This window comes from Nycticebus coucang, chromosome 14, assembly GCF_027406575.1.
Source record: "Nycticebus coucang isolate mNycCou1 chromosome 14, mNycCou1.pri, whole genome shotgun sequence".
Classification (NCBI taxonomy): Eukaryota; Metazoa; Chordata; class Mammalia; order Primates; family Lorisidae; genus Nycticebus; species Nycticebus coucang.
This window is the reverse complement of record NC_069793.1, coordinates 63,032,894-63,057,700: the sequence shown is the minus strand read 5'-3', so window position 1 is coordinate 63,057,700 and position 24,807 is coordinate 63,032,894. Positions and strand designations below refer to the sequence as shown.

At 36.8% G+C, this 24,807-nt stretch overlaps 1 protein-coding gene across 1 annotated transcript; it reads left to right on the top strand.

Annotated features, from left to right (window-relative positions):
- Positions 1 to 9,940: 9,940 nt before the first annotated feature.
- On the top strand, positions 9,941 to 21,369 carry MMP26 (matrix metallopeptidase 26). Its single transcript, XM_053559954.1, has 6 exons — positions 9,941 to 10,039; positions 11,287 to 11,507; positions 18,965 to 19,113; positions 19,723 to 19,848; positions 20,336 to 20,497; positions 21,272 to 21,369. Exons 1-6 carry the CDS (start codon positions 9,941 to 9,943, stop codon positions 21,367 to 21,369), a joined length of 855 nt encoding a protein of 284 aa, XP_053415929.1.
- The last annotated feature ends 3,438 nt before the right edge of the window (positions 21,370 to 24,807 follow it).

Below are 24,807 nucleotides of genomic sequence, written 5' to 3'. Positions count from 1 at the left end.
GATGAATATAATGGAACATCTACTTCACAGTTGGTTGTGTTGATGAAGAAAAATAGTGCATTCTTGACACACTGTATGTACTCAAAAAGCTATTATAAAGATCACCCGCCCTGTGTTGAGAGATCTGAATTATGTTCTTATGCCTACAAATAGCAAAATAAGTACTCATAAAATACAGGTCTGATCTTGCTGGTAGCTATGATATTATTTTCTGAACACTTTTTTTTTTAATTGTTTGGGATTCATTGAGAATACAAAGAGTTAGGTTACATTGATTGCATTTGTCAGGTAAAGTTCCCCTTATAATTGTGTCCCACCCCTAAGAAGTGTGCTACACACCGTGACCCCCTAATTCCTTCTCTCCTTCCTTCTCCCTGGTCCCTCATTTCCTTACTCTCCACCATGAATTAGCTCATATACTGCCTTCATATTAGAATTGAGTACATTGGATTCTTACTTCTCCATTCTTATGATGCTGTACTAAGAAGAATATGTTCACCACAATCTAGGTTAATACAAAAGATGTAAAGTCTCCATCTTTTTTAATGGCTGAATACTATTTCATGGTATACATATACCAAGGCTTATTAATCCATTCTAGGTTGGTGGCATTTAGGTTTTTTCCATGTTTTGGTGATTATAAATTGAGCTGTGATCAGTCAAGTGCAAATGTCCTTATGATCAAAGAATATTTTATTTGTCTGGGTAGATGCCCAGCAATGGGATTGCAGGATAAAATGGGAGGTCTAATTTGAGTACTTTAAGTATTCTCCATCCTTCCTTCCAAAAAGTTTGTATTAGTTTTCTGTCCCACCAGCAGTGTAAAAGTGTTCCTTTCTTTCCATATCCACACCAGCATCTGCAGCTTTGAGACTGTGATGTGGCCCATTCTCACTGGGATTTGGTGATATCTCAAGGTGGTTTTTATTTGCATTTCTCTGAGGATTAGGGACCATGAGCATTTTTTCGTATGTTTGTTAGCCATAGTCTTTCTTCTTTAGAGAAGATTCTGTTTATGTCTCTTGCCCAGTGATGTATAGGATTGTTGTTTTTTTTGTTGTTGTTGATGATTAATTTGAGTTCCCTGTATATCTTAGTTATAAAGCTTTTGTCTGATTCATAATATGCAAATGTCTTTTCCCATTCTGAAGGTTGTCTGTTTGCTTTGGTTGTTTACTTAGCTGTACTGCAGCTTTTCCGTTTAATTAAATTTAATTTGTTTAAAATCCTTCCCCTGGCCAATATCTTCAAGTGTTTTCTCCACATTTTCTTTGAGAATTTTTTTTTTTTTTTTATTGTTGGGGATTCGTTGAGGGTACAATAAGCCAGGTTACATTGATTGCAGTTGTTAGGCAAAGTCCCTCTTGCAATCATGTCTTGCCCCCATAAAGTGTGACACACACCAAGGCCCCACCCCCCTCCCTCCGTCCCTCTTTCTGCTTTTCCTCCCCTCCCCATAACCTTAATTGTCATTAATTGTCCTCATATCAAAATTGAGTACATAGGATTCATGCTTCTCCATTCTTGTGATGCTTTACTAAGAATAATGTCTTCCACGTCCATCCAGGTTAATACAAAGGATGTAAAGTCTCCATTTTTTTTAATAGCTGAATAGTATTCCATGGTATACATATACCACAGCTTGTTAATCCGTTCCTGGGTTGGTGGGCATTTAGGCTGTTTCCACATTTTGGCGATTGTAAATTGAGCTGCAATACAGAGTCTAGTACAAGTGTCCTTATGATAAAAGGATTTTTTTCCTTCTGGGTAGATGCCCAGTAATGGGATTGCAGGATCAAATGGGAGGTCTAGCTTGAGTGCTTTGAGGTTTCTCCATACTTCCTTCCAGAAAGGTTGTACTAGTTTGCAGTCCCACCAGCAGTATAAAAGTGTTCCCTTCTTTCCACATCCACACCAGCATCTGCAGCTTTGAGACTGTGATGTGGCCCATTCTCACTGGGATTTGGTGATATCTCAAGGTGGTTTTGATTTGCATTTCTCTGAAGATTAGGGACCATGAGCATTTCTTCGTATGTTTGTTAGCCATAGTCTTTCTTCTTTAGAGAAGATTCTGTTTATGTCTCTTGCCCAGTGATGTATAGGATTGTTGTTTTTTGTTGTTGTTGATGATGATTAATTTGAGTTCCCTGTATATCTTAGTTATGAAGCTTTTGTCTGATTCATAATATGCAAATGCCTTTTCCCATTCTGAAGGTTGTCTGTTTGCTTTGGTGGTTGTTTACTTAGCTGTACTGCAGCTTTTCTGTTTAATTAAATTTAATTTGTTTAAAATCCTTCCCCTGGCCAATATCTTCAAATGTTTTCTCCACATTTTCTTTGAGAATTTTTATTGTTTCATGCCTTAGATTTAAATCTTCTATCCATCTTTAATCAACTTTTGTAAGTGGTGAAAAGTGCAGTTCCAGTTTCAGTGTTTTACATGTAGTTATCCAGTTCTCCCAACACCATTTATTGAATAGGAATTCTTATCCCCAGTATATGTTATTTTTTGACTTATTGAAAATCAGGTGGCTGTAAGATGTTTATCTTAAGGTTTTCTATTCAGTTTCAAATGTCTATGTCTCTATTTTTGTACCAACATCATGCTGTTTGATCACTATGGTCTTGTAGTACAGCCTGAAGTGTGGTAGGGTGATACCACTGGCTTTGTTATTATTCTAAGAATTGTCTTATCTATAGGTTTCTTTCCTGGTTCCATACAAGATGAAGAATCATTTTTTTTCTAAACCTTGAAAGTATGATGTTGGCATTTTAATGTAGATTGCATTGAATCTGTAAATTGCTTTGGGAAGTATAGACATTTTAACAATGTTGATTCTTCTCAGCCATGAGAATGTTATGTTCTTCCATTTGGTAATGTCTACTGATATTTCTTTGCTTAGGGTTTCATAATTTTCTTTGTAGAGATTCTTTTTTTCTTTTGTTAAGTATATTCTAGGTATTTCATTTTTTTTAAGCTACTGTGAAGGGAATTGTGTCCTGGATTAGCTTCTCATCTTGGCTGTTATTGGCATATACAAAGGCTACTGATCTGTGGACACTAATTTTATAACCTAAAACATTGTTGTATTTTTTGATCACTTCCAGGTGTCTTGTGGTTGAGTTTTTGGGGTTCTCTAAGTATAAGATTATATCATTGGCAAAGAATGAGAGTTTGACCTTCTCTTCCCCCATTTGTATGCCCTTTATTTCCTTCTCTTGTCTAATTGTATTAGCTAAAATTTCCAGTACTATGTTGAATAGTAGTGGCTATAGAGGACAACCTTCTCTGGTTTCAGTTCTAAGTGGAAAAGCTTTCAGTTTTACTCCATTCAATATAATATTAGCTGTGGGCTTGTTGTAGATGGCTTTGATCAGTTTAAGAAATGTGTCAACAATGCCTATATTCTTTTTTTTGCAGTTTTTGGCTGGGGCTGGGTTTGAACCCGCCACCTCTGGCTATGAGGATGGTGCCCTATTCCTTTGAACCACAGGCACTGCCCAGTGCCTATATTCTTAAGTGTTCTATGCCTATATTCTTAAGTGTTCTAATTAGAAAAGAATGCTGAATGTTATCAAATGCTTTTTCTGCATCTATTGAGAGGATCATACCGTCTTTGTTTTTGCTTCTGTTTATATGTTGAATTACATTTACAGACTTGTGTGTGTTAAAGCAGCCTTGAGTCCCTGGGATGAAACTTACTAGATCATGATGAATGATTTTTTAATGTGTTACTATAATCTATTGGCTAGGATTTTGTTAAGAATTTTTGCATCTGTATACATTAGTGGAATTGGTTTGAAGTTTTCCTTGTTAGTTGGATCTTTTCCTGGTTTTGGTATCAGGGTAATATTTGCTTTGTAGAACAAGTTGGGGACGATTCCTTCCTTCTCAATTTTGTGGAATAATTTCTGCAACATGAGTATAAGCTCTTATTTGAAGGTTTGATAGAATTCTGGTGTGAAGTCATCTGGACCAGGGAATTTTTGTTTCTGTTGGGAGATGTTTTTATGTTTCTTCTATCTAAGTGCTTGAAATCAGTCTATTTCAGAGATCTATTTTTTCTTGGTTAAGTTTAGGGAAAAGATGTAATTCCAGGCTCCATTCTTCCACATTGTCACATTTCTAGGCATAGAGTTTCTTGTAGTACTCAGAGATAATCTCTTGTATCTCTGTGGCATCTGTTGTTATTTCCCCTTTATTGTTTCTGATGAGGTTATTGGAGATTTTACCTTTCTGTTTCCAGTTAATCTGTCCAAAAGTTTATTGATTTTATTTATTTTTTCAACAAAACAAACTTTTTGTTTTATTAATTTTCTGAATTTTTTTGTTTGTAATTTTATTAATCTCTGATTTAATTTGTTTTTTTTTCTTCCACTAGGTTTTAGATTAGATTGTTCTTCTTTTTACAATTCTATAAGATGGTTCTTGAATTTGTTGATGCACTCTCTTTCTGTTTTTCAAATGTAGGCATCTAATGCAATAAATGTAAATTTCCCAAGTTTTACTAAAGATTGTGACACACTCCATTTAGATTGATATCAAAACTTGGGTCATCTCAACTTAGAGCTTCTCCAAGATATGTTGTAATGAACCTTTTCAAAGTCAAGATGAAAGAAAAAAACTCTGCAAAGAGACAGGAGTAAGTGCCAACTGACATACAGAGACAGAGCCATTAGGATGACAGCAGACTTTTCAACTCAAATTTTCCAAGCAAGAAGATAATGTTCATCCACCTTTAGCATTCTTAAATAAAACAATTTTCAGCCCAGAATCCTGCATCCTGCTAAACTAATCATCAAGATTGATGGAGAAATCTAATCTTTTGCAGATTTATAAACACTGAATAAATTCACCACAACAGAACCATCTCTATAGGAAATACTTAGACCTATTTTCAATACTGACCATTACAATGGACTACCACCAAAATAAACACCCAGAAGCTAATGGTCAAAACTTAGCTTCCACAATGGCACAAAGGATAAAGCTACACAATGTACTTTCCAAAATAAGATGCATAAAATTCCACTACACTTATCAATTCTCTCAATAAATGTCAAAGGATTGAATTCCCTACTGAAGACGCACAGGCTAGCTGATTAGATGAAAAAGTGCAAGCCATGCATATGCCATCTTAAGGAAACACATCTAGCCTTGAAGTACAAATCAAGATTTAGGATTAAAGGATGGAAACAGTATTTCAAGCAAATGGAAATAAGAAGAAAGGAGGGGTTGCATCTTTTTTTCAGATACAAATGGATTCAAAGCAACTAACGTTAAAAATGACACTTTATGCTGGTCAAAGGAACAATACAAGAAAAAGACATTTTGATTTTAAATAGTTATGCACCCAACTTAAATGCTCCCAGTGTTCTGAAACAGACCTCAATGGGTCTGAGCAATATGATATCCCATAACATCATAATATCTAGGGACTTTAACACTCCTATGACAGAACTGGAGGACAGATCCTCTAAACCAGTGGTTCTCAACCTGTGGGTCGCAAGGAACTGTATTAAAGGGTCACGGCATTAGGAAGGTTGAGAACCATTGCTCTAAACAGAAACTAAGCAAAGATACAATGGACTTTAATGTGACCCTAGAACAAATGGGCTTAATAGACATATACAGAACACACCATCCCAAAGCTTAAGAATACACATTTTTCTCATCAGCCCATGGAACATACTCCAAAATAGATCATATCCTAGGATACAAATCAAACCTCAGCAGAATTAAAAAAATAGAAATTATACCTTGTATCTTCACAGACGAAAGGCAATAAAGGTAGAACTCAACTCCAACAAAAATGTTCATCCTGACAAAAAGGCATTGAAATTAAACTACCTTCTGTTGAATGGTAATTGGGTTCAGGGTTTAGGAAGAGATAAAAGAGGAAATCGTTAAATTCTTCAAACATAATAGCAATGGAGACAGAAGTTACCAAAACCTGTGAGATAAGTATTCTTTTTCTTCCCCATCCTACCCCCTTTTTTTTGAGACAGAGTCTCAAGCTGTCACGCTGGGTAGAGTGCTGTGGCATCACAGCTCACAGCAACTTCCAACTCTTGGGTTTGAGTGATTCTCTTGCCTCAGCCTTCCAAGTACCTGGGACCACAGGTACCTACCACAACATCTGGCTATTTTTTGGTTGTAGTTGTCATTGTTGTTTGGCAGGCCCGGGCTGGATTCAAACCGTCCAGCTCTGGTGTATGTGGCTAGCACCCTAGCTACTGAGCTTGAGGCACCAAGCCAGCAAAAGCATTCTTAAGAAGGAAATTTACTGAACACTTTGATTCATCTAATGAATTATGAGTTTCTTCTACTTTCTTAAGATTGTGTTACATGTGTTTATGAAAATTAAAGAACTCTCTCTGTCATGACAGTGTAGTGTGTGGGTCTGTAAACATAATTTCTTTCTTTTTTGTGTATATTTTTAGTGTACAATGGTATATTTTGAAATTTGGGGTGAGTTTCAGTTAATAACAATTCTGCACCAGAATTTCAAGATTAGGCGAGAATCACTGAAGAACTACCTTTTGTGGGGGTCTGATCATCTTCCTCTGAGAAGACAGGGATATTTCAAAACATCCTAGAAAATTCTAGACTAGCCAGAAGAAGCTGATCTCCAGAAAAAGGGCAAGAGAACAATATGAACACTAGGGATTGAGTAAAGAGAACTTAGGAGAGGATGCAGGAGCATATCAAGGATTGCTGATGATAGTGAAGGGCTTAGAAAATGAGTTGCTTCAGGCACCTAGAAGATGGGAGAGACATAGAAGTTTTTTCTTTTCTGTTCTTTCAACGCTGCTGTGGATTTTGAGTGACTTTCCCCATTATTTCTCTCATTGCACCCACATTTTTTAATTCATTTAGGCTACAGGAACATCAAAGGTATGCAAATGATATTAATAATGAAGTTCTACCAGAAATATAACTATCATGTCTCACTGAATAGATCATCTTACTTAGCCAGATATAGACACAGATATTAATACTTTTCCCATCTCCATGGAAAGGTTTGTGTATTTCCTATACCTCTCTTTTTTAATCTTTGAATTAAGAATTTGATAAGGGCTGTGGCATTGTGAGATTTCACTGAACAAACTCATATTTTACAAAGTTGAAAGAACTATCATGAATAAGCTGTCTCTATCCTATACCTGCCTAACAATGAATATCTCTTTATCCATAGGCAATCTGAAATCTACCTTGCCTTTTCAGACTTAGGATGTCTCTCCAAGAGTATCACAAGTGCCTCCAGTATTACTAATTCTTCTGGTTGATATTCCATTACTTGCTTATATTTTTAGCATATAAATTTCCTGTTTTAAAAGAAACTATATACTATTAGTATATACTATTACTAGTATATACTATATACTATAGTTAATATATACTAACTATATACTATTTTTTTAGTTTTTAAAACTAAAAAAATAGTATATAGCACTCACATTACAAAACATCAAGAACATTATTGTTTATGTGCTAATTTGGCCACATACATTACCATTTACACTAAGTCATATACTCCATATGGTGAAATGGGTGTAGTTTTTGGTACCTTATTTATCTATATTTTTATTTTTTGTGCATTTAAATTTTATTTGCATAGAAGTATAATGGTAAAATGAGCAGGTCTTAAATGTATAGTTTAGTAAGTTATGAAAAGTGAATATATCTGTATTATTCAGACACTAGTCAAGAAATAGACAATGTCTTTCCCTGAGGAATTTCCATTGTGCTCCTTTATCAACGATCCCCTCCATGATAGAAGGAACCACAATTTTGGTTGCTTTCTGTAAATAAGTTTTACCTGTTCTTGAGCTTCATATAAATGTAATCATATAGTAATATCACTGTTTGGTCTCTTATCTTTAATTCAACATATGGTTCCATAATTTGTTCTCTGGTGCTGCTGCTGAGTAGTAGTTTTCTCTCTCTTTCTAATGATTTTATACATACACACACATATTTACCACTATTACCTCTATTTACCACTGTTAATGGAATATTTGGATATTATATTTGAAGCTAATTTTCTAAATTGATTGTGTGACTTTGATCCTCACTGAGTCTCATTTTTAACCTATAATATTTTTAATAATATATTCTAGTTTTTACTAATGACACAACATAATGGAATTGTTTTATAATAGGCTTCCAAGGCCTCCAATAATTTTTTTTTACAAATTTGTTCATGATCTTTAGTTTCCATCTTTAATGCCTTTTGCTTGGTTTTTATTTTTGTTTTGTTTTCAGTATAGAGTCATGGCCAGAGCTTTGTTTCCAGGACAATAAAATTAAATTGTGAACCTGTTATTATGCTAATATCACAGTTGGAACAGTCTCCACTTCCTCTCCCCAGTGCTAAATATTGTGGAGGCAAATAATCCTCAGTTGGATATGGCATATATACTAAGCCTGAAGAGCATAGGCAGGGGCCACAGAACAGCTGGCATGGTCCTTCATAGGAGGCACTGATGAGAGTTGCATTACTATAGAAAGGTCGTGTGGGGTTTTGAGGCATAGGAGAAGGCAAACAAATTTGACTTATTGAGACTGGGGTTTCAGGGACAAGACTCAATGGTACCATACTCAAGGAATAGGGGCATCTGGAAGAAGGAGAAAAAATTATTAAAATCAATTAATGGGGGACAATTGACATGTAGGTTGTAATCTTGAAGTTTTGGGGAGAGTCATAAGTAATAAACATTCTGCCTAAAATTCACAGATTTACATAGTCATTTTTTTCCCATTTGGTTTATTCAGGGATAAATAGTGGCAAGAATGGGAGGGAAGGAAGCACAGTGCCTTGGCTAATGCTAAGGATTCATGTAGCAGGTGTCCTCTAGGTTGCTAAAGGGTGGGCTCCTGAAGGGCAGGAAATGGAACCTCATGGAACCTCATCTATTCTCCATCTCTCACACACTTGGTCTTCTACATGGCACAGGGTGATGTGTCCTCCTCATGGGAGAGGCAATTTCAGGTCTCGGCAACCAGTAGGTGCCCATAATATTGTGTTTTATTCATTTTCTTGTAATGTATCCAAGTCTTTGTCTCTGCTTCATTTCTGGGTTCATGTCAATGCAGTAATAATTACAAAGCAGTTTTTATCATTATAATTGTGACTTCCTGTGTACCAAGACCAGTTCTATTTCCTCTACTGTCTTATTGTATGAATATGATTAGTTTCCCTACGTTACAGAGAAAATACACTTTATTGTTAAATAACTTGCTTAAAGTAGAATAGCATTTAAGAGGTAGAGTTAAGATCCATTCCCAGATTTTTCTGATTTCTAAAGCTATGGCCTAAAATCTTTTATGGTGTACACACACACACGTATTTGTTTCAACTTATTATCAATGATTTGTTTTCTCCAACATATACCTACTACCTATTTCTTTTTGTGTGTTCCTAAATATTTCTATATGGGTCCTGGAGATTTTCCATATTCTGATGTGGGCCTTTATTACAGTGGACACCATTTTCGACTTCAATTTCATCCTATTTTCTCTTTCGCTTCTGGAGCAAGATTGCATTTGTTGATAGGTAAAGGGATTATTTTATTGATAAGGATGTAATGAATTGTTCATATATTCCCTGCTTCTTATACTTTTTCTCCATTTTTAAACAATAATATCCCCTCTATCTTGAGACTTAATTGTATTCCTGTAACTACACCTATGGTCTGCAATTCTGAGGGCCTTCAGGTGTGAAGTGAGCATAAAAATAAATTCTATTGCTGCTGTCATCATTCTGGCATACTGGCCACTCTGCCCTCACCAGGTATGGGCAGTGACAATACTCACTGATGCAAAGAAAGGGCAAACTAGTGACATGAGTCACTGGGTGCTGCTGGCACAGCTATAAAGGCCTGAAGACCCATGTTGGGTGCATGGATTCAGGCACTGGAGAAATGAGCATTTGCCATGCAGACTTCCATCTTACTAGTCATTATCTTACTGCCCTGTTGTCTGACCTTTCCAGTGCCCCCTGCCACAGAAAGTGAAGGATGGGACTTTGTCAAGGTAGGTGCACTAATGAGCCTAGCATTATTACCTTATGACTCTTGTGGGTTCTTCTGTGTATGCGTGTGTATGCATGCATAATACAAATAAATATATTAACATTATATATAAAGATGTCTTCAATCTATGAGTTCCTTTTTTTCTACAATTTTAAAAGAAATTTAAATATTTTCATGGCCCCTAATACTATTTTGGCTCTAGGGAGTGTGACTTTATACCTAATGAATAATTCAGCCCCAGTGCTCATCTCTCACGCACTTAGTCTTCTACATGGCACAGGCTGAACATTCTAGTATTTGGATCTCTGAGACTTTTAAATGGTGAGAGACCAGGACAAGCAATTCAAATGGACTAATGGCCCCTTCATATTGATGGAGAAATCTCCCAGTCTATCTACCACACGTGGATTTGTTCCAGACTTTTTAAGCATCAAAAATACCTAAAAATCTTTATAACTGGTCTTAGCAATGTATTTTGTAATTGCTTATGGACCTAGTTCAATTTTATGCTAATACTTAGCCCAAAAAATATAGTAAGTCACTTGTTTCTTGGCATTCAGCTTAGTTGATAATAAAGACAAACAGATATAGTATAAAATATGCAAAAATCAATCAGTGAGTTTACAGCAAGTTGCCTTAGACATGAATTTTGCCCTTACAGTACTTTGAGTTCCCCTAGGATTTAAATATAGAGAAAGCTTGATTATAATAAAAAGGTGCTATTTTTTTTCCAGAAGCTGAGATTTGATGTACTGGACTGGGGGAAAAAATAGTGCAGATAAGGAATAGGTTAAAAAAAAATGGACTGTTCAAAAGTATTTTAATAGAAAGGAATCCATATAATGCAGAATCAGCCAAATTCTAAGTCCTCCTAAGTTACTGATTCTGTCCTGACTAAGAAAACCTCAATCAGTCAGAAAGACCAGTGGTCATCTTCTCTAGGAAGTTCTCAGGGAATATCTTCATATCTTTTATGCTAGAGCTTCTCTATCCTGAAACTTGGGTACTTTATTTTTGGAAAAATTTGTACATCTTATCAAGGTCACTTTTATTCTGTTACTTGTATTTAATATCACCTCACCAATGAAAAATGAGGGAGAGTTTCCATTATTTTCCAGAGAGCAGGAGCTTTAAGATGGCCAAAGCAACCTTCTCTGAGGCCCTCAAAAAAGCTGTGCTCTGGGTAACTGATGCTCTGGGTCTGCCATATTGACCCCGAGTACTAACCCTTCCTAATCTTTCAGCCAGGAACATTTTCATCAATTTTTCCTGACCAAGAAGGAGTTGTCACTCCTTTCCCTGGAGAAACAGGCACAGATTTCACAACAGTTCCCTCTGAATGAGATTGGCCTACCAGACCAACCGAAGCATGCTATGCTGCACCAGCCCTGCTGTGGGGTACCTGAGCTGGGTAACTCCTCCATCTCCTCAGAAACTTCCAAATGGAATAAGTACATTCTGACCTACCGGTACTTATTATTAAGGTCTAGGGGGTGTGGGGAGTGATTACATCAAAGGTCTTTCTACAAGAAAGAGGCAACGCTACAGTCCTCTGCTTTCCCTAAATTATCTCCAAAATCCCAAATCTCCTTCAGAGAAGGAGATTCTACCAGATCTCATTTTAGCATCCTTCAACCATTATCTTCAGAAAGTAGAGGCTAACCCCTATCTTTTTGCCCTAAAACAAATTCTTCTCTTAGCTAATTCTTTTTTTTTTTTAATTGTATAAGTGTATAAGTGTTATAGAATAGAATTTTGAAAATTTACTCCCTGCCTCGGTCAATCTTTATCCTGGACACACAAAATACATTGGAAATATCAAAAGCAAAAAAAATACAACGTTGTATAGAATGCTATTCATTTCAGTTTAGCTCACATTTATTGACTGATTTTTTTTTCTCATTTATCATGTAAGTTTGTAGTTCTCAGATGTTCCCTTAGAATAATGTGTGTCATTTGTTACAATTCTTAGAAATCTATATTTGCATATTTAATTCCTTTAGTTCCTAATTCAGTTAGTCTGGGATCAGATCAATTTTATAAATTAGCAAAATGAGACCTAAACATATTAAGACATTTGCCTCAAAACAGTTATTTACTTTTAGAGCTAAGATAATTCCTATAACTCAGAATGATTTTACTTCGAAATTTCTTTTTTTTTTTTTTTTTTTTTTTTTTTTTTTTTTTATTTTTTTATTTTTTTTTTTCAAGTTTTTTTTTTTTTTTTTTTTTTTTTTTTTTTTTTTATTGTTGGGGATTCATTGAGGGTACAATAAGCCAGGTTACACTGATTGCAATTGTTAGGTAAAGTCCCTCTTGCAATCATGTCTTGCCCCCATAAAGTGTGACACACACCAAGGCCCCACCCACCTCCCTCCATCCCTCTTTCTGTTCCCCCCCCATAACCATAATTGTCATTAATTGTCCTCATATCAAAATTGAGTACATAGGATTCATGCTTCTCCATTCTTGTGATGCTTTACTAAGAATAATATCTTCCACGTCCATCCAGGTTAATACGAAGGATGTAAAGTCTCCATTTTTTTTAATGGCTGAATAGTATTCCATGGTATACATATACCACAGCTTGTTAATCCATTCCTGGGTTGGTGGGCATTTAGGCTGTTTCCACATTTTGGCGACTGTAAATTGAGCTGCAATAAACAGTCTAGTACAAGTGTCCTTATGATAAAAGGATTTCTTTCCTTCTGGGTAGATGCCCAGTAATGGGATTGCAGGATCAAATGGGAGGTCTAGCTTGAGTGCTTTGAGGATTCTCCATACTTCCTTCCAGAAAGGTTGTACTAGTTTGCAGTCCCACCAGCAGTGTAAAAGTGTTCCCTTCTCTCCACATCCACGCCAGCATCTGCAGTTTTGAGATTTTGTGATGTGGGCCATTCTCACTGGGGTTAGATGATATCTCAGGGTTGTTTTGATTTGCATTTCTCTAATATATAGAGATGATGAACATTTTTTCATGTGTTTGTTAGCCATTCGTCTGTCGTCTTTAGAGAAAGTTCTATTCATGTCTCTTGCCCATTGATATAAGGGATTGTTGGCTTTTTTCATGTGGATTAATTTGAGTTCTCTATAGATCCTAGTTATCAAGCTTTTGTCTGATTGAAAATATGCAAATATCCTTTCCCATTGTGTAGGTTGTCTCTTTGCTTTGGTTATTGTCTCCTTAGCTGTACAGAAGCTTTTCAGTTTAATGAAGTCCCATTTGTTTATTTTTGTTGTTGTTGCAATTGCCATGGCAGTCTTCTTCATGAAGTCTTCCCCCAGGCCAATATCTTCCAGTGTTTTTCCTATGCTTTCTTGGAGGGTTTTTATTGTTTCATGCCTTAAGTTTAAGTCCTTTATCCATCTTGAATCAATTTTTGTGAGTGGGGAAAGGTGTGGGTCCAGTTTCAGTCTTTTACATGTAGACATCCAGTTCTCCCAACACCATTTATTGAATAAGGAGTCTTTCCCCCAAGGTATGTTCTTGTTTGGTTTATCAAAGATTAGGTGGTTGTAAGATGTTAGTTTCATTTCTTGGTTTTCCATTCGATTCCAAGTGTCTATGTCTCTGTTTTTGTGCCAGTACCATGCTGTCTTGAGCACTATGGCTTTGTAGTACAGACTAAAATCTGGTATGCTGATGCCCCCAGCTTTATTTTTATTACAGAGAACTGCCTTAGCTATACGGGGTTTTTTCCACTTCCATACAAAACGCAGAATCATTTTTTCCAAATCTTGAAAGTATGATGTTGGTATTTTGATAGGAATGGCATTGAATAGGTAGATTGCTTTGGGAAGTATGGACATTTTAACAATGTTGATTCTTCCCATCCATGAGCATGGTATGTTCTTCCATTTGTTAATATCCTCTGCTATTTCCTTTCTGAGGATTTCATAGTTTTCTTTATACAGGTCCTTCACCTCCTTCGTTAGGTATATTCCTAGGTATTTGATTTTCTTTGAGACTATGGTGAAGGGAGTTGTGTCCTTAATTAGCTTCTCATCTTGACTGTTATTGGTGTACACAAAGGCTACTGACTTGTGGACATTGATTTTATATCCTGAAACATGACTGTATTTTTTGATGACTTCTAGGAGTCTTGTGGTTGAGTCTTTGGGGTTCTCTAAGTATAAGATCATGTCGTCAGCAAAGAGGGAGAGTTTGACCTCCTCTGCTCCCATTTGGATTCCCTTTATTTCCTTGTCTTGCCTAATTGTATTGGCTAGAACTTCCAGCACTATGTTGAATAGTAAAGGTGACAGAGGACAACCTTGTCTGGTTCCAGTTCTAAGAGGAAAAGCTTTCAGTTTTATTCCATTCAGTAAAATATTGGCTGTGGGTTTGTCATAGATAGCTTCAATCAGTTTTAGAAATGTGCCACCTATGCCTAAACTCTTCAGAGTTCTAATTAGAAAAGGATGCTGGATTTTATCAAATGCTTTTTCTGCATCTATTGAGAGGATCATGTGATCTTTATTTTTGCCTCTGTTAATATGGTGGATAACGTTTATAGACTTGCGTATGTTAAACCAGCCTTGCATCCCTGGGATGAAGCCTACTTGATCATGATGAATGACTTTTTTGATGATAAGCTGTAATCTATTGGCTAGGATTTTGTTGAGAATTTTTGCGTCTATGTTCATGAGTGAGATTGGTCTGAAATTCTCCTTTTTGTTTGGGTCTTTTCCTGGTTTTGGTATCAGGGTGATGTTTGCTTCATAGAATGTGTTGGGGAAGATTCCTTCTTCCTCAATTTTTTGGAATAATTTCTGCAGTACAGGAATAAGCTCTTCCTTGAAGGTTTGATAGAATTCTGGGGTGAAGCCATCTGGACCAGGGCATTTTTTGGTTGGAAGCTTTTTTATTGTTTCTTTGATCTCAGTGCTTGAAATTGGTCTGTTCAGGAGCTCTATTTCTTCCTGGCTGAGTCTAGGGAGAGGGTGTGATTCCAAATATTGATCCATTTCTTTCACATTGTCAAATTTCTGGGCATAGAGTTTCTGGTAGTATTCAGAGATGATCTCTTGTATCTCTGTGGGATCAGTTGTTATTTCCCCTTTATCATTTCTGATTGAGGTTACTAGAGATTTTACTTTTCTATTCCTCGTTAGTCTGGCCAATGGTTTATCTATTTTATTTATTTTTTCAAAAAACCAACTCCTTGTTTCATTAATTTTCTGAATGATTCTTTTGTTTTCAATTTCATTGATCTCTGATTTGATTTTGGATATTTCTTTTCTTCTACTGAGTTTAGGCTTAGATTGTTCTTCTTTTTCCAATTCCATTAGATCTCTTGTGAGATTGTTGATGTGCTCTCTTTCAGTTTTTCGAATGTAGGCATCTAAAGCGATGAATTTTCCTCTCAAAACTGCTTTTGCAGTATCCCACAGGTTTTGGTAGCTTGTGTCTTCATTGTTGTTATGCTCAAGGAAGTTAATGATTTCCTGTTTTATTTCTTCCTGCACCCATCTGTTATTCAACAGAAGATTGTTTAGTTTCCATGCCTTTGGGTGGGGTCGAGCATTTTTGTTAGAGTTGAGTTCCACCTTTAGTGCCTTATGGTCTGAAAAGATACAAGGTAAAATTTCAATTCTTTTGATTCTGTTGATATTTGTTTTGTGTCCCAGGATATGATCAATTTTGGAGAATGTTCCATGGGGTGATGAGAAGAATGTATATTCTTTATCTTTGGGGTGGAGTGTTCTATATGCGTCTATCAAGCACAGTTGTTCTAGAGTCTCATTTAAGTCTCTTATATCCTTGTTTAATTTCTGTTTAGAGGATCTGTCCAGCTCTGTAAGAGGAGTGTTAAAGTCCCCTGTTATGATGGTATTATCAGATATCATATTGCTCAGACTGAGTAAGGTCTGCTTCAAGAATCTGGGAGCATTTAAATTGGGTGCATAAATATTTAGAATTGAAATGTCTTCTTGTTGTATTTTTCCCTTGACCAATATAAAGTGACCATCTTTGTCTTTTTTGACTTTAGTTGCTTTAAATCCACATGTGTCTGAAAATAAGATTGCAACTCCTCTTTTCTTCTGAATTCCATTTGCCTGAAAAATTGTCTTCCAACCCTTGACTCGGAGCTTTAATTTGTCTTTTGAAGCCAGGTGTGTTTCTTGCAGACAGCAAATGGATGGCTTGTGTTTTTTAATCCAGTCAACCAATCTATGTCTCTTCAGTGGGGAATTCAAGCCATTAACATTTATTGAGATAATTGACAAGTGTGGTAGTATTCTATTCATCTTATTTTGTGAGAGTCCATTGCTTAGTTTTGTCTTTTGCATCAGTGTGGAGGTTAGGTTCTGTCCTTTAATTTCTGAGTTCTTACTTTGCTGCTGATCCATTGTGGTGGTCAGTGTGCAGAACAGGTTGAAGTATTTCCTGTAGAGCTGGTCTTGTTGTGGCGAATTTCCTCAATGTTTGTATATCCATAAATGATTTGATTTCTCCGTCAATTTTGAAGCTTAGCTTAGCAGGGTACAGAATTCTGGGCTGAAAATTGTTCTGTTTAAGTAGATTAAAGGTAGATGACCATTGTCTTCTTGCTTGGAAGGTTTCATTAGAGAAGTCTGCGGTCAATCTGATGGATTTGCCCCTGTAGGTCAACTGGCGCTTACTCCTGGCGGCTTGCAGAATCTTTTCTTTGGTCTTGACTTTGGACAGGTTCATCACAATGTGTCTTGGAGAAGCTCGGTTAGAGTTGAGGCGACCTGGGGTCCGATATCCCTCTGAAAGCAGTGTGTCAGACTCTTTGGTGATATTTGGGAAATTTTCTTTTATAATATTCTCTAGTATGGCTTCCATTCCTCTGGGGCATTCTTCTTCCCCTTCTGGAATTCCTATAACTCGTATGTTGGAACGCTTCATAAAGTCCCATAATTCTGACAGTGAACGTTCTGCTTTCTCTCTCTTCTTTTCTGCCTCTTTTACTATCTGAGTTATCTCAAAAACTTTGTCTTCTACCTCTGAAATTCTTTCTTCTGCATGGTCTAACCTGTTGCTGATACTTTCCATTGCATCTTTAAGTTCCCTGATTGACTGTTTCATTTCCTTCAGCTCTGCTATATCCTTTTTATATTCTTCATATCGTTCATCTCTTATTTGATTCTGTTTTTGAATTTCCTTTTGGTTATTTTCCACTTTATTAACAGTTTCTTTCATTGTTTCCATCATTTCCTTCATTGTTTTCAACATGTGTATTCTAAATTCCCTTTCTGTCATTCCTAACATTTCTGTATAGGTGGAATCCTCTGCAGTAGCTACCTCATGGTCCCTTGGCGGGGTAGTTCTGGACTGGTTCTTCATGTTGCCTGGAGTTTTCTGCTGATTCTTCCTCATGGGTGATTTCTTTTATCTGTTTACTTGCCCTAATTTTCCTTTCAATTCCTCTTGCTCTTTAAGTTCTTGTGCCTGTGGACTAAGGGTTACAGGACCAGAAGGGTGAGAAGGTTTAAGAGCAAAAAAGCAATGAAAGAAATGAGGACCGAGTGATAAGAAAAAAAAAAAAAAAATGAAAAAAAAGAAAAATAGAGAAAGGAGAGTGGTTGGGTGAAAGGAATATTGACAAAAAGAAGAGAGGCACAGAAAGAGGGAGACAGAGCAATATAGGTGTACAGTAGGGTACTTTGATACAACCTTAAAAAAAAAAAAACACCTTCTGGGGGTGCCAAGTGGGGTGCTTCCCTTGAGGTCAGCAGCTCTTTGCTAACCTGATCAGACACAGTACCCCACCTCCACCAAGTAGAGAGGAAAGACAAAAATGCTATAAATCAAACCAAAACAAGCAAACAGAAAACTTTACGGGATAAAATTGGCTGGAAAAACCCAAATAATAGTGGTAGAAACACTAACAAAAATGAAGTTCTGATTATTGAAATAGGCAGCAATGGGAAATTATAATTAAACTAGAAAAATTGAGAAAGAAAAAGGATCTGTATCGAAAAGGTTGAACTTAAAAAACAAAACAACAATCTAGAACGTCAAAATAAACAAAAAAAAACAACCAAACCAAAAAAAAAAAACCAAACAAACAAACAAAAAAAAAAACACACACGCAACCAAAAACAAAGCAGTATGTATATGGAATTGAATATTGTCTGGGCAACACGTGGTCTTCTGGGGTATGAGATGTTAATCACAGTTCTGATACGACTGGAGGCTGCTAGTTTCTCGAACCCCAGCAGGTAGACACCCTAAATCTCTCTTCAGCCCACTTAAAAGGCACTTTGAACTTGTTCACTTACTGAGCAGAAGCTTTCTCAGGGAAGTGCTTGTTGCTGGAATCACTGCTGAAGTGGCTATCCACTTACCCTGTGTGTCAAAACTGGTCTCCCTCTGCCCCCGAGGGTTAGGGCTGCAAGGCGGCTCAGACCCCGCCCTTAGGCTACTTGGTCGCTGGGTTACCAGCTCCCACCCAATTCCAGCTCTGCGACCCTGAGGGCGGAGCTTGCCAGGGCAGATCGCTCACAATGTCTGCCTGTGACCCTGAGCCAAACTCTATTAGCTCCGTCTGGCTCAGCGGCTCAGACTGGGGCCCTAGACAAAGGCCAAAGTTCTCCGCACTCCCGCTCAGGCTCTCCCCAAGGCAGTTCAGCTGAGTGCCAAGTCCAAAGACACCAAAACAGTTCACAGGTAAGGTCTTTCTGGTTTGCAGTCTCGCTGCTACTGAACTTACAGTTGCGGGCGGGTTTAGGCGGATTGAACACACGCGACCACTTGCCGGTTTTCCACTGTTTTAGTCCTCCTCTTGGGGTCCAGAAGTCTCTCGCTGACTCCCTGTATCCTCTCAGGGGTGATGATAGGCAGATCCCACCAGCCAGAGATGCCTGGAGTCCTATATCCCCAGACTCACGGTGCCCAGATGCAAGGAAGCTGTTACTCGGCTGCCATCTTCTACTTCGAAATTTCTTATTTCAGGATCATCAACTACCCACATGCTATGAAGCCATCCACTGTGAGTGACATAATGTATAATGCACTTTCCATGTGGAGCACTGTGACTCCCCTGATCTTCCAGCACGTGCAGAGTGAAGACGCAGACATCAAGATTTCTTTCTTGAACTGGGGTTAGAAAGTGACATGGGGGGATATCATGCCCTGTGTAAAGGAAAAGGGTCCCAATCCATAAACACAAAGCCAGCCCACATAGTTCAGCTTCTGAGAAAAAAAAATCAAACACAAACTTAATGCAAAGCAAAGCAAAGTCTATAACACAGGAAAGACGTTTCTAGTACAGTGTACAATGGGTAGAGTAGTGGTTTCACTGTGGTGCAAACAGGGTGGGGAGATCTCACATTTTCCTTTTAAAAAGATATTACAGAGCTGCCAAATCTATTGAAATGCCATTCAAAATTGGTCCAACCTGTTTATAAAAACTTGCAGGGCTTAAGTTTTCTTTTCCTTTTCCCAAACCATTTTGGGAGAGGTTTCTGCGTCTAATCTGTAATCTTTACTCAGTATCTGTCATCTGTCCCTCTTTTGTTATACTCCAGGATATAGGAAGTAGCTAGGCTTTTGGCTGCACACTATTTCTTTGCATAGATAATGCCTTAGCCCTCTCACACCCCAACAGCAGCCCATTGCATAGTGTTCTAAGTCCTAAGACTTATTTAGGACCATTTTAGCTCTGTTTCCCTCCTTTTCCCCATTGTGATCAAAGATTCTATCATCCACAGATCATGGAGATGATTTACCCTTTGATGGGCAAGGCGGTGTCTTAGCCCATGCCTTTTTACCAAATTCTGGAAATCCAGGAGTTATCCATTTTGACAAGGATGAACATTGGTCACCTTCAAACAGGGGTAAAGGCCTTGACTGTGGGGAGTGACCACTAAAACTGGCAACCTGGGGGTTGGTATGGTGTCCGCTGGAGTTTCCGATACAACAAAGGGGTAGAGGGAGGGAGTCAGAGTGGTCAGGATGAGGTGGGAAGCTATGGCTAAAGAATCAGTTTTTCTGGATGAGTTGGAGGAGCTGGGGTCATTTCTGAACACAGGTGCTCTCATAATAAATACATTGTCATATTCGAATTCTCTGTTTCCTTATTCTTTTGCTTACTTGTTTCAGTCCTCCAATCCTCTCCATCACTCTCATTCACTTCCAGTTTATCTGTCAAATATCTTGTCATTCTGTTTCCCTCTTAGCCACTTTCCATTGTAGTCTAGCTTTTCCTTGCCCTTGTTCTTTCCACTTTTTCTGTTGCTTCCTATTTTCATTCTTTATTTTCTACTCACTTTCTGTTTTCCCTGTGCATAGTTTAATTTTATCCTTTTGTTTACTCTCTTTCAGGGTATAATTTGTTCCTGGTTGCCACTCATGAAATAGGTCATTCTCTAGGCCTGTACCACTCCAAGAATCAAAACTCCATAATGTACCCCAAGTACCGGTATCACAACCCTAGAACCCTCCATCTCAGTGCTGATGATATCCAAAGAATTCAGCAACTTTATGGTCTGTTCCTGCTGGGGGTGGTTAAGGGAAGGGAAATCCACTTGAAATTTACTATTTTCTTCTGTCTCCACAAGGAAAAAGATATTGGTCTGAAACACCCTAAAGCTGGCACAGAGTCATCATTCCAGCTATCCTTTCAGTTGCTTTACTGAGGATCAAAAAGCTCAAAGCACTAAAGCAGCCTCAGAAACTTCCAGAACTAAGTCCTGAAGACTTGAACCTAGTCAGGGCAGCTGAAGCCACACTCAGAATACTTCTGGATCATAATAAAGATGGTTTGAAAGAGTAACAGTTTGCTTTCACAATTTCATATATCTTAGCATTTGGTATGTTCAGTCACTGTTATGAGGACAAAAAGTAAGGGTATAGTAGAGTGGAGAGCTCTTGAAGAGATGGCTATGGCATTAGTTGCAAGAAAAGAAAGGATAAGATTAACACTAGATCTTTGTATGCTGATAAGTGGATAGAGTTCAAGGGATGTTATCTTTTATGCTGTATGTAAGATGTCAGTTTGAGAGACCAACTTTTGGGTTTGGTGGCTTATCTATTTATTAGCTATGAGATTTTGGTCAAGTTATTTAACTTCTTTATAACTCAGTTGACACATTTAAAAAACAATAATAACTTTACTGTCATAGGGCTAATGATATACTATAATGAATGCAACTGTAGTCAGCCCTTGGCAGCATAATTTTAGGAATTATTTATATTGCTGTTAAAATACTAGTTATAAAGTTAAACTTTTCAGTCCATTATTTATCTGCCTGCATTTAGAAGAAAAAATCCAGGGTGGAGGGTTGGAATTGGTGGATCAGCAGTATGTAATCAGACACACGGAAGCCATAAAGAGTTTGACAAGGGACTTCAACTAAAGCATTATCTCACTCACCTGGCCAGTCATTGGCTCTGACATTTCTATTTGTAGTTTAGACAATTGGGGGAATCTTCAAACACAATGGATTATTTTAATTCAAACAGTATTCTCTTAGTAATGAAATATCTGATAGAAGGAAATTAAATTGTGGGTGGTAGGTGGAAATGGAGGCATTCCCCTAAAGATGTGAGGCTACCATATTTGATTCACTGTTCAAAATGGATCAGAAAAGATCATATTGAAGACAGTGTGAAAAGGGAAAAAATAAAATCATGTAAAAGAAAAATCACATAAAGGAGGTATTTTAACAGCAGTATTTTCATAATAAAAGGAATGCTAACATAGTCAGTTCAGCGCATATATTTTCTGAGTTACAAAGAATATTTGAAAGTCATTTCTAAAGGACTCAAATTTCTCCTCGTGAATGATAACTTTGGGTTCCTAAGAGCAGCTAGAAGAAAGAAGATGAGAGAGAAGCCAGTAAAATTGATGAGAACTCTATGAGATATGGGGTATCACATGACTGGGGATAAATTCTCTGCTGCTCCAGGGTTGGTTTCAACTTCAAAGAAGTATGACCTGAGGTCAGCCATTCCCAGGGCATCCTACGTTAGGTAAAGGAGTGAAGCAGGACTTTAAAAGCCCAGTGCAGCCCAAAGAGTCCCAGTGTGTCTGCCAGGGCTTTGTCAGGCCTCTATGGCAGTTATGCTGTTCCCTTTGCCAAGCTCTGCTTCATCCTCCTGCCCTTCACAGACTTCAGAATCTAATGAACAGTGCACATCCTCAGCCCTGGCTTAATATCTGCTTCTGAAAAGCCAATCTCTGATAATTGATTACTTGAAAGACCGATAGGACTATTAACGTACTGTGAGAATAGTAAATGAAAAGGAGAGTGTGCATATAAAACTAACACAAGTAACGGAGGAAAAGGAGATACTTTGACACTCCTGCAGACAATGAAAAACTACAGAGGTACTTAGTTAACAATTTTTAGCCAATGCCCATCATATGACATATCTCTAGATACACATAACATAGAAAATTTAGTCAAACAAAAGAAAATCAAAATAGTTATAAATGTTTAAAAACATATTTCTTAATTGTATCACTCCACAAATAGTTTCCATACTGACAAAAGAGGAAAAATTAATAATCTAATGATTAAACAACAAATCTAGAAATTACCCTTGGGTGATAATTTAATAATGTTATCATACCAAACAGATGCAAAATATTCTTGGGAAGGGAGGGAAGTTATTTTTGAGCTTTGCATAATATTATACAAAATATGACAAATATAAGTCTATAATATATAATTTCAGGTTATTATTATGATGAACAGTGATGTAGTTATCCTAAATAAATTTCAGGCTATTATTATGATGAACAGTGATGTAATTATCCTAAATAAACTATCTGCAAATCAAAACTGGCAATATCTTGTCAATGTGCTGTTAGATTTAGTTTGCTATTATTTTGTCAAGGATTTTTGCATCTATGTTCCACAAGGATGTTGATTTATAGTTTCCTTTGTATTGTTGTTTTCTTTCCTGGCTTTGATATCAGGATGATAGTGGCGTTAGGATTCCCTCTTTCTCCATCATTTGGAACAGTTTTGGTAGGATAGGTACCAGTTCTTCATAGGACAGGTAGAATTCAGCTGTGATTCCCTCTGGTCTTGGTTTTTGTTGTTGTTGTTATTAAGAGATTACTTATTACTAATTCAATCTCTCATTATTATCTTTTCAGGAATTATATTTTTACTGATTCGAGGAAGGAGATTAAATGTTTATAGGAATTTTTCCATTTCCTTTAGATTTTCTCATTTATGTGCAGAAAGATTTTCATAGTTGTCTTTGATGATCCTTGGTACTTACGTAGTATCAGTCATGATGTTTCCTTTTTCATTTCTGACTGAGTTTATTTGAATGTTCTCTCTTCTTTTCTTGGTTAATCTACCTAGTGGTCTATCAATTTCATTTACCTTCTCAAGGAACTAGCTTTTCATTAATCACATTGTTAATAAGATATTAAAAAAGTAATATGGATTATATAATTACGAATCTCAATAGACTTAAAATAATTCTGTGAAATTTAGCATCTGTTCTTGACAAAAGCCTTTATCACATGGATCATAGATGGTGACTACATCTGTAATAAAGGGAATCATAAGAAAAATCTTAGGAAGATACTTAATTATGAAATGTTGATAACTTTACCTATGAAATCTGCCAAGAGAATAAAGTTTTTAAAAACCACCTCTGCCCATCCATGTGCTGAAGATCTTACCCAATGCTAAAAAAGTAAAAGTATAGTAAATGATTTAGGAATTGGAAATAAGGAAAAAAAGAATCTGGATTTATTTGTGGAAGTGTGATTTGTGCAAAATGAGGCCTAAAGAGTATAAAGATCATTTATAAAATAAAAAATAAGTTTAGCAATTTTTCTGGAAAATCATCAAATACAAATTGACTTTATCTTTATATATTAGTACAAAATATTGAGGAAAGATAATTTATTCTTGTTGTTTACATTAGCAGAAACTATTGTCAAATACTTGAGAATAAACCGAATGTAAGACATGCAATCTCTAAATAGAAAAGTATAAAACAATATTTTAAAAGTTAAAGGCCTTAATTGATGTCTATGTTCTTGGACTGGTATATCTAATATTGTAAATGTTTTGATTCTACCAAAAATGCTTAATAGATTTAATACATTCTCAATAACGTCACTTCTACTAATATGTATCTTGATAGAAATGTATAAATTGGTTCCAAAACTTTAAAGTAAATGAGTAGAAGTAGCATAGCAAGATATAAAGAAAAAGAGTACTGGGAGGTTATGTAAAATATCAATGAACAAGTTAATGAATTTTGCCTTAATAATAGTCAATATGGATTTTGGAATTCTGTTGTTGCTCAATAAATGCTTATTAGGCACATGACCGTGTTCCGTGAGAAGTGGTAAACACCTTATAATGGAAAGGCTTATCATTACACTATATTACCATTGTTCTATACAATGCCCCTAATTAAAGCTGAAATTTCAGTGTTCTTCTGGGCCAGAATTGTTATTAAAAAAAAAAAAAATTCACTTTCTGGCTGGGCAGGGTGACTCATGCCTATCATCCTAGCATTGTTGGGAGACCAAGGAGGGAGAATTTCTTGATTAAACTTGGGAGTTCAAGACCAACCTGAGCAACAGAGAGACCCTGCCTGTATTAAAAATAGAAAAAAATAGCCAAGCATAATGGCAGGCACCTGTAGTCCCAGCTATACAGGAAGCTGAGGCAGGAGGATCACTTGAGCCCAGGAGTTTGAGAGTTTGAGATTGCTGTGAGCTATGATGATGCCCCAGCACTCTAGCCTGGCCATCTAAAAAAAAAAAAAAAAAAAGTCAAGTGTGATGGATGGCTTATGCCTGTGATCCTAGC

Coding starts and splice junctions, on each gene's coding strand:
- MMP26 (XM_053559954.1), top strand. CDS start 9,941: ATGCAGACTTCCATCTTACTAGTCATTATCTTACTGCCCTGTTGTCTG. Junction 19,114..19,722: donor GATTTCTTTCTTGAACTGGG/GTTAGAAAGTGA, acceptor TATCATCCACAG/ATCATGGAGATGATTTACCC. Junction 20,498..21,271: donor AAGAATTCAGCAACTTTATG/GTCTGTTCCTGC, acceptor GCCTGCATTTAG/AAGAAAAAATCCAGGGTGGA.